At 37.3% G+C, this 9162-nt stretch overlaps 1 protein-coding gene across 1 annotated transcript; it reads right to left on the minus strand.

The window, feature by feature from the left end:
- Positions 1–386: 386 nt before the first annotated feature.
- Positions 387–8414, minus strand: LOC141197886 (keratin, type II cytoskeletal cochleal-like). The gene is made up of 9 exons (XM_073662919.1): positions 7677–8414; positions 7351–7571; positions 5866–5926; positions 5545–5640; positions 4568–4732; positions 3922–4047; positions 2326–2546; positions 1952–1986; positions 387–1870 (listed from the first exon to the last, which is right to left on the minus strand). Exons 1-9 carry the CDS (start codon positions 8295–8297, stop codon positions 1491–1493), a joined length of 1926 nt encoding a protein of 641 aa, XP_073519020.1. The 5' UTR covers positions 8298–8414; the 3' UTR covers positions 387–1490.
- Between the last annotated feature and the right edge of the window lie 748 nt (positions 8415–9162).

Here is a 9162-nt window from a genome sequence, read left to right on the forward strand (position 1 = left end):
GTCAGATTTCTCTGTGTGTCACAAAATTACATCCAGACCATTGGCCACCAATAGTACTATGTAGATGGAGATTGGAGTGTCAGAAATGAATTCAGGTGGTGGGAGTATGTTCGTCTCTGCCTTAGTCAAAGGACTTAGGACAGGTCTATGGCAACAAATTGAATCTTTTCCTTAGAAAAGCGCACCAACACCTCTGCAAATAGGGCATGGCCACCATAAAGAAAAAGAAAGCACAGGGTACATCCATGCAGATTGTATGATTTATCCTGTGGTGCCGTGTGAATTATACTTCTGGGTGGTATAGCCCTTTAAGCAATCATATAATTACTGTTATCTTGTGTTATTACTTATAATTGGAAAATAAATTCAAATTCAAACACTTATCGTGTGTTATCATGAATGCAATTTATTAGACAAATTATATAGCTTGAAAGGAGCTTAACGATTACCACATTGAACTGACGTTGCATCTGGAGCAGGCATCATATGTAAAAATAGTACAGTGATACAAGCATAAAGTGCCATATACAAAATATAACATGCGCAGAGAATTTCATGGAACATACGGTACGTATTTATCATACCTACATTGCCCACATGTCCTTAGACAAGACCTTGTTTAATTAATATTCAGCCTTTTTCTCTGAACTTATAGCCCAACAACACCAAAAATCTGAGAATTTACATGTGACTTGACTACAGTTAATTCCAATACGTTCCTCTTTCCTCATGTCACTTTCAAAGAACTTTAAGAAGTTGAGATATGAAGAGCTGCCAATTTCACTCATCTGATGTTCAGGGGTTTCCTGACCAAAACTCCATAGTCTCATAGGCATTTGTAAGACTGTTGAGTTCAGGTCAGGAGACCAAAGGCTGATCCGGACATTGTGGTCTGCACTTGGACTGCAAATGTCGGACATATGAATCCAACCTTAGGCAATGTCATCACACTAGAGAACAGGTGGTCACTGGAGATTTTTGCTCCCTGATAACGTTTTAAGCATTTAAAAGCAGTAGACTTTATGCCCATCAATATTCAGAGTGGGGGTTTTGAAAAATACCATCTTTTAGACTTCAAACTTGTGACAGGGGAGAAAAAAGTACTATGTTAAGTAATGTCACACCAGGATTTTTAGGTTTTTTGGTTTCTTGACATTTAATACATCCATTACATATATGTATATGTCATCTGGTTATATGGTGGTAATATTACAATTGTGGATCAGCTTGTGTTTTCTAAAGTGGGGGAGCTAAAAGTTTTCAGTGACTAGTCTAGAGCTGAAGTGGTGGTATTCACTGTTGGACATAGAGAGACATAGAGAGAACTGCATCAGATTCTAATAGAATATGGTGAATTGTCATAGTCATAATTTCTCTGGTTTGCAATTCCATTGACTTCATGACATTGCTGTTTGAATGAGGTGAGGCATGTAGGAGAGAAGGACATACCCTAGCAGATAGAAAATAAACTTGATGGGGTAATGGTAGGCTTAATTTATTTTTCTGGTTGATGAGGAAGAGGATGTTTTGGAAATAATTGTCATGCCTTGCCTGCTTGAAGAGCTAGAGCCACCCGCTCCAAAACCATAATCTCCTCCGCCACCTCCACCACCCATAGAATATCCTCCTCCATATCCACTACCTCCTCCAGCTCCAAAATCCATTCCCCCTCCTCCGTATCCACCAGCTCCTCCAAATCCACCACCTCCTGCTCCAAATCCTCCTCCTCCTCCTCCAGCTCCAAATCCACCTCCTCCATATCCGCCACCACCGCCGCCGGCTCCAAATCCACCGCCGCCAGCACCAAATCCACCTCCTGCTCCTGATCCACCTCCTCCCATGCTGTATGAAGTGGAGCCGCTGACCACAGCTGTAAGAAATGCTCATATTAGAAGTGAATGGCAATAAATTGTACCAAAAACATGAAGAAAACAGATTCTGGTTTACTTACATATATTCACAGGATTAGTAATTTCTCCTGACATCCTGTAATTAAAATGAATGAAAAAAAAATTAGATACTTTACAAAATTTGGCATATCCTTCCCTGCGGACAGTTTACTGACATATTTCAGTCAATGAATACAGGGGTCTAGTGTAGGAGATATTTAGATGGAGATCACTCAAACACCCATTTATGACAAGGACAATCTAATTTATTTTGGCAATTCATTCGTATTCGAAGCAAAGTGGAGTAATCACATGACCCATGGTGTCACAGTGTGACAAATAGCAAATTTGAGAGTGTGCCAATGTCAACATCTCATATTTGTAGAATTGCGATAAGTTTGTGATATGTGTAGGAAAGTAGAAGTCCATTACTAACCTGCATTCTTCTCCTTCCAACAATGCTCTGTAGGTAGCAATCTCAATATCCAGGGCCAGCTTCACATTCATCAGCTCCTGGTACTCACGCAACTGCTTGGCTAAATCTTCCTTTGCCTTTTTAAGAGCTGCTTGAAGCTCATCAAGTTTCTTTTGGGCATCTTTTACAGCAAGCTCACCGCGTTCTTCAGCTTCTGCGATTGCTGCTTGAAGATTAGCACACTGAAAACAAGAAAAATAGTTATAATACTATAAATTTCTACAGAATCCTATGTAATAATACTAAATAAAGGTCATGGTATAAGGCACTGTAAATAAAGTTACCGGTACAACTGCGAATGGAAAAATCTGTTACATAAGTTTAGATAGAAAATAGGTTTGATGATTTAATAGTTATTTTCCATTATATGTAGCCGTCTTATAGAAGAGAAAAGTTCTACAACATTAATGGCATATCCACAGGCTATTTCCATAACTCCCATATTCTTCAGTGGTGCTCACATGCAAAGCCATTTCTCCACTAAGCCTCTTCCAAAGGAGCCCAACACTGGCATCATTCTTTGATAAAAATGGTCATATATGTCGTATACTGTAAATTTTCCTGATAGGTGGGAACAGTGTTGGACTTGGGTGGCAAGGGCCCACCAATAATATTGACTCGAAGGGTCTATTGTTCAGCTATATGCAAATATTACATTACCCTCTTTCACAAATTTACCTCTGCTTTTATATAATATTAAATCAGGTAGTTTGTTGAATGAATGATGAGATGCTGCTTATGTTTCTGCATAATGAATCAATGTATTGGTCCAAAAGCAGCTCATGATGAAGGTTAAGTGGCATACTTCCGCAAAGAGGCCCATCAAGGGATTCACTTGGTTGACCAGTCTGAACCTGAGTGGGAGTCTTAGCAGTAGGACCTCTACTTATCAGATAATTACAATATATCCTGTTCTTAATTTCTTATCTAATGCTCTTCAAATACTTTTGGATTTTGTTCATAATTATAAGGACCAAAATAAAAAAGATAAGCTTTTAGAAGACAAAGTACCATTTGGCCTGCAAAGCCAATAGCTATATGACTTGTGTCTAGGCCGAGTGTCAAAGAGGTCTCTGTAGGATGAACTTGAAAAGTTGACATTGGATTCAAGGATGTACATACAAAAATATATGAGGAAACATGTATTCTTAATGATATAGTTGATGTTTAAAACCTCTTGTGTAGGTGTGAATGACCTATTACATAAGCTAATTAAAAATAATACATGAAATTAGGTAGTTAAAATCTTTCGTGTTTTAGGGAAAGACTAAGTGAAAATATGGTGTAGGTATCAATGACTTACAGTAAGTACCATGAAGCAAGCATCAAAGACAACTTTGATCCCTTGTTTTAGGTTATTAAGAAAAAGTTGTGTAGAAAAACAAAAGATGGGAGTTAATGAAACTAGTAGGGCACCGGCCTAACATCTAATTTGCAAGTGTGCCCACAAAAAAAAGTATCAGACTATTATATTGAAAATGAAGTTCCGCTATATTCTCTCTTGAGGACTGTAAATTTAGAGCAAACTGGAATTTTTTTGACGAGCACCGCTTGTACCTGTTTCTTCACACTTTCGATTTCAGCCTTCAGTCTTTGAATCATACGGTTCAGATCAGCTATTTCGCTCTTGCTGTTTTTCAGACTGTTACCATGTTGACCTGCGGTGTCTTGCAGCTGTTGGAACTATAGTGGATCATAGAGACTTTGTATGATTTCCTTTACAATGGTGGTCATAATAATACCATGTGTTCAACTTATTGTACGTGTTGTAAAGCATCAATAGGTAGTAGGAAACATCAATATAAGCATTTACAACAACATTAAAAGTCTACAAAAACACTTTAAATGCTAATCCATTTTGGGATTTAATAAGATAACTTGATATTGTGATATCATTATTCATATTCATAACTCTTATAGAATAGCTGCTTATGCTTATATAAAATATCTCTTTCATAATCAGGTATCATAAATGGTCAATTAGCCATAATCATACTCAGTAACAAGATGTTGAGTTACAATGGTTGATCCACTGAATTCTGCACTAGTGTCTTCAATATCTAATACCTGGTTAATATTGGCATTCCCTAGTTACAGCAGGATTCATCTTTAGACACATCATTTAGATAGTGAAGCCCTATAGAAAATTCCCTATCTAGTTAAAATACCTAAACTCCCATTACAAACATGGTATTGCTATTACCTTCATAGCATATGCATTTTCGGCCTCTGCTCTGCTCTTCTGCGCGATTTCTTCATACTGAGCCTTAACCTCAGCAATGAGGCCATCAAGGTCTAGAGCTCTGTTGTTGTCCATGGAAAGAATGACTGATGTATCAGAAATCTGGCCTTGAAGATCACTCATTTCCTGCAATTTAAATACAGCAGGTTAGTGGTCATCAAAAGATAAAATGCAATATCTTTAGTAAACTTAGCTAGGTAACAAATAATTAATATGCACTTGACAAGCCAGGTCAATTCTTGCAGAATTACCTTTGTACAAAATGCTCAGGTTAAAATTACCTTGTGTTGTGTGTTCAAAGCTTATGTCAACTTTAGGGATTTGGAAAATTCATTGTTGAATTGAGGAATTTAAACTTTATAGATTGTGATTCCTTATTCATGACCCTCATCTAGTTAGGGTAAAAGACTAGCTACTAACAGTGCCTGTCACTCTGGAGGACCCAACATGTTCATGCATTACAGACAGCCCAGTGATTCAAGTAAGAACTCTGCAATACTTCCTTTGACCTGTGGAGGCACTGCAGAGAAACTGATTACTTCTAGTCTTGCTTTAGTACAATAAATCAATTTTCTCATAATGTTTTAACATCCAGTTGAAAGGTATTTATTTTTTTGTTGGGAAACTTTGCTATTAAAACATATTACAACATGACCCCAAAATGCTGCAGATTCCTTCCTTCTATCCTATTTAATAGAAGATTCAAAGGACCATATTTTTGTAAAATAGAAGTTAATAATTACAGGATGTAACCAGAAAGGTATCTTTATCCTGTTTTAAAGATGACTTTTTTCCTAATCTTGATCACTGATGATCGCAGGAGTGGGATACTCTGTGATCAGCTTATTTTTTGGGAAAAACTTTTATAAGATAAGGGGACTATCCATAGCAGAACAGACGCTGCATTGCCTCTGTTATAACTAGAAGTGAGACTTTACCGTTTCATAGAGTGTTCTTATGAAGTTGATCTCATCAGTCAAAAGATCTACTTTGCTCTCCAACTCCACCTTGTTCATGTATGCAGCATCCACATCCTAAAAATAGTTTCACAGAATGAATCAATGAATGCACAATGAACAGACCTATTGAGACATTAATGGTTGAACTGCAATCACGATGGCTCAAAATGACATAATGATATTAATTTCCCTCATCAGATAGATAGATAGATAGATAGATAGATAGATAGATAGATAGATATTGTTTTTTTTTAAACATTTTTGATTGCTTTCATTTATTGCAGTTTTGTCAATAGTCACCTTCTTGAGGACCACAAATTCATTTTCGGCAGTTGTACGCTTGTTGATCTCATCTTCATATCTAGCATAAAACAGAAATGTAATGTCACTGTATTGCATCTATAGTATCTACAGTACTTTAATGTAATGTTAATCATTAGATAGCATTGCTTTCCTATACTTAGGAGTAGCAGAGTAGATAGCAATCAACCAGTATAAAATCATGTATTAACAATTTAACATACTAATAAAGTAATAGCTCTGCATTCTAGATATATGACACTCATCAGATTAAATAAATTCAAGGCACACCAGAAAAACATACATTGTTCTTAGCTGCATAATCCTATTGACTTGGAGAACTTTGCTTAATGGCTTATTCTCAAGGTTGTTAGTTATCCCCTAAGGATAGTAGATACCTTACTGATCACTGGAGTCTGACTCCTAAGATCCCAAGAGATCCCAAAAATAGGGCTCTGGAACTCAGGAACCATAGTTTCATAGTTTTAAGGTTGATGGTAGACATTAGTCCATAGAGTTCAACCTGTAGCCTAACCGGCCTCTGCAGAGCTTGATTCGAGCGGAAGTGTGCATGCTCAACTTCTGCTCCATTCATTGTCTTTGAACCACTGGCGAAAGCTACAGATACTATTGTACTAAACATTCTTTTAGGTAAAAAAGTAATGCTTTATTAAAGAAACTTAAAATATACCCAACCAATGTATCACTCAATACTAAGAACAAAAAGTGATACGCAATTGTATCAACCTTTGACAATTGCAAGGGAGAAGTACAGAAATATATACTGCTCCAATGCGATGTTTAGGGTCTGTTGGGGATTTTGCCTATTTTAATAACTCATAATCTATGTGTATATTGATGAAATATATTTAGACCCTATATTGGGCAGAGGTTGTCACTCTAATGGACAGGTGATAATGACTCCCTCCAGTCTACATCTTAAATTGCCAATAATATCGAATGCATGCATAAGTACCCTCACCCCAAATTTCATACAAAACAAAAAAATACTAATAAATGTAACCTCCATATGTTAACTCTATGTAGTAAGCTAAATAAATAATAATAGATTTCCAGAACACTAACTGGTCCTTATAAAAGTATAATAAATTGTTTTATACTTAGGCAGCTAAGTACTTGAAGAGCTCCATTCAAGATGAGACTCTGCACAGACCAATTCCTGGGTTCAAGTGCCCTATTCTCAATATTTCTTGGGGGTGCAGTAGTCAAACTCTCAGTGATCAGTAAGTTATCCCTTATCCCAAGGTTAGGTGATAACTTACTATATTGAGAATCACCTTTTGAATGCTTCAGAAAGTCTCAGTGATACAAATATTGGCTCTTACTCACCCTACTAGGCCAAGAACATTATTGTCTCACTACTGTTAACAAACCATTACTAAGTCATATCTGCAGTAGAAATATAACAGAGTAGGATACATTTGCAATATTAACAGACTATATATATAAGCAGATGACTCATACTTGTTTTTGTAATCTTCTACTAAGTCTTGCATGTTCCTGAGTTCTCCATCAAGACGAGTTTTTTCATTAACTAATGAGTCTAGCTGACGCCTCAGGTTGCTGATGTAAGCCTCAAAAAGAGGGTCAATGTTGTTTCTCTTTGTTCCCCCTTTTTGCCCTTGTTCCTGTAAGAAGCTCCACTTTGTCTTTAGAACTTGATTTTGTTGCTCCAAAAACCTGACCTATAATATACAACAATATAGCAAAAATATAATACAATTATAAAATATCTACATAGCATGAACATAAAGCCAATAACAGTTAGTGAACAAAGTAGATTACATTACCTTGTCAATAAAGGAAGCAAATTTATTGTTGAGGGTCTTTATCTGTTCCCTTTCTTCTGTTCTCACTTTTTGAATAGTAGGGTCAATTTCCAAATTCAGAGGAGCTAACAGGCTTTGGTTAATGGTTACTTGTTGAATTCCACCAGGTGGGCACACAGGAAAATTTGGGCCACCAAAACCTCCATCTGGGAAGCCGCCTCCAGGTCCTCCAAATCCTCCACCTCCCATTCCACCACCAAAACCTCCTCCACCTCCCATTCCACCACCAAATCCTCCTCCACCTCCCATTCCTCCACCAAATCCTCCAGCTCCTCCACCTGCTCCACCACCCATCCCATAGCCACCACCGCCACCACCGCCACCACCAGCACGAGAACTAGCACTAATAGATATTCTCTTGTTTCCCCCAAGAGAATAACAACTTCTAGAACCAAAGCCACCAGACCGGCCACCACCACCACCACCTCCACCTCCCATTCCTTTTGACACAGAAGCTGAGCTAAAGCTAGCTCTTACTGCACCACCTCCACCACCACCACCACCACCACCTCCAAGAGAAGCAGCTGTGAAATTCCTGCCGCCTGACATAGACATACTACCAAATGACTGGCCCCTACTCATTTTGGTAAATTTTGCGATAAAGAAAAATGTAAGAAATTAATAAGCTGATCCACAAAAGCAGAAGTCAGAGGGAAGGAGTCTAAACCCCTCTGTTCAGAGAGGTCGTTGTGCTACCTTTTATACCATCTAATAAGTGGGTTTGGCTGCCTAGGGAATCAGAAAATCAATTTACTTTAATCATGGGCTTGGCAGGTTTGGCATGCCTGGCAGCTCATCTTTTATTTTAGCTGCATATTGGGTTGATAAATTGGGACACACCTTTAAATGAATAGGAAAAAAAAGAATGCAATGAGATATTACTTCACTTAGCTTTGGGGTTATGAAATCCTTTTATGTATAAATTAGTGAACATATCCCAGAAGAGATCTCCAGGCTACCTTTTTTATGTAATCAATGTGCAGAACCAGCATATTTAAAGCTGAGCTCCACCTTTTCATCTCATCTCATCTTAGACTTTGTGCCAAGTCATTAACATGGAAATTACACTGAAAAACAAAAGGTCCTTGTGTGATCTCTTTTATATGCTATAATTGTCATTATGGAAAGCTATAATCTAAACTAGTACATAAACTAAACTACATTGAAGATACATAAAAATAACCTAAAACACAATGTAATCTAAGTATGTATCATGTAACTCACCTGCTGCATAAATCATATCTCTAAAACAAAAAATATATTTTGTTCAAAACTTTAAAAATGTTTTCTGACTGTAAATAGCTCAAAATTGGGAAAAGTGATTTCAGTAGGTGTATGTTGTGTGTCCTAAATATATTTCATTCAGAGATCTTAAAGGGAATCTATCAGGCAACGCATGTTGTGCTGACCAAACCATGTGCAGAATGAATCTCCCCCCTCTATACGT

Source organism: Phyllobates terribilis, unplaced genomic scaffold (genome assembly GCF_046119375.1).
Source record: "Phyllobates terribilis strain yellow unplaced genomic scaffold, ASM4611937v1 Scaffold_2__4_contigs__length_985480577, whole genome shotgun sequence".
NCBI lineage: Eukaryota > Metazoa > Chordata > Amphibia > Anura > Dendrobatidae > Phyllobates > Phyllobates terribilis.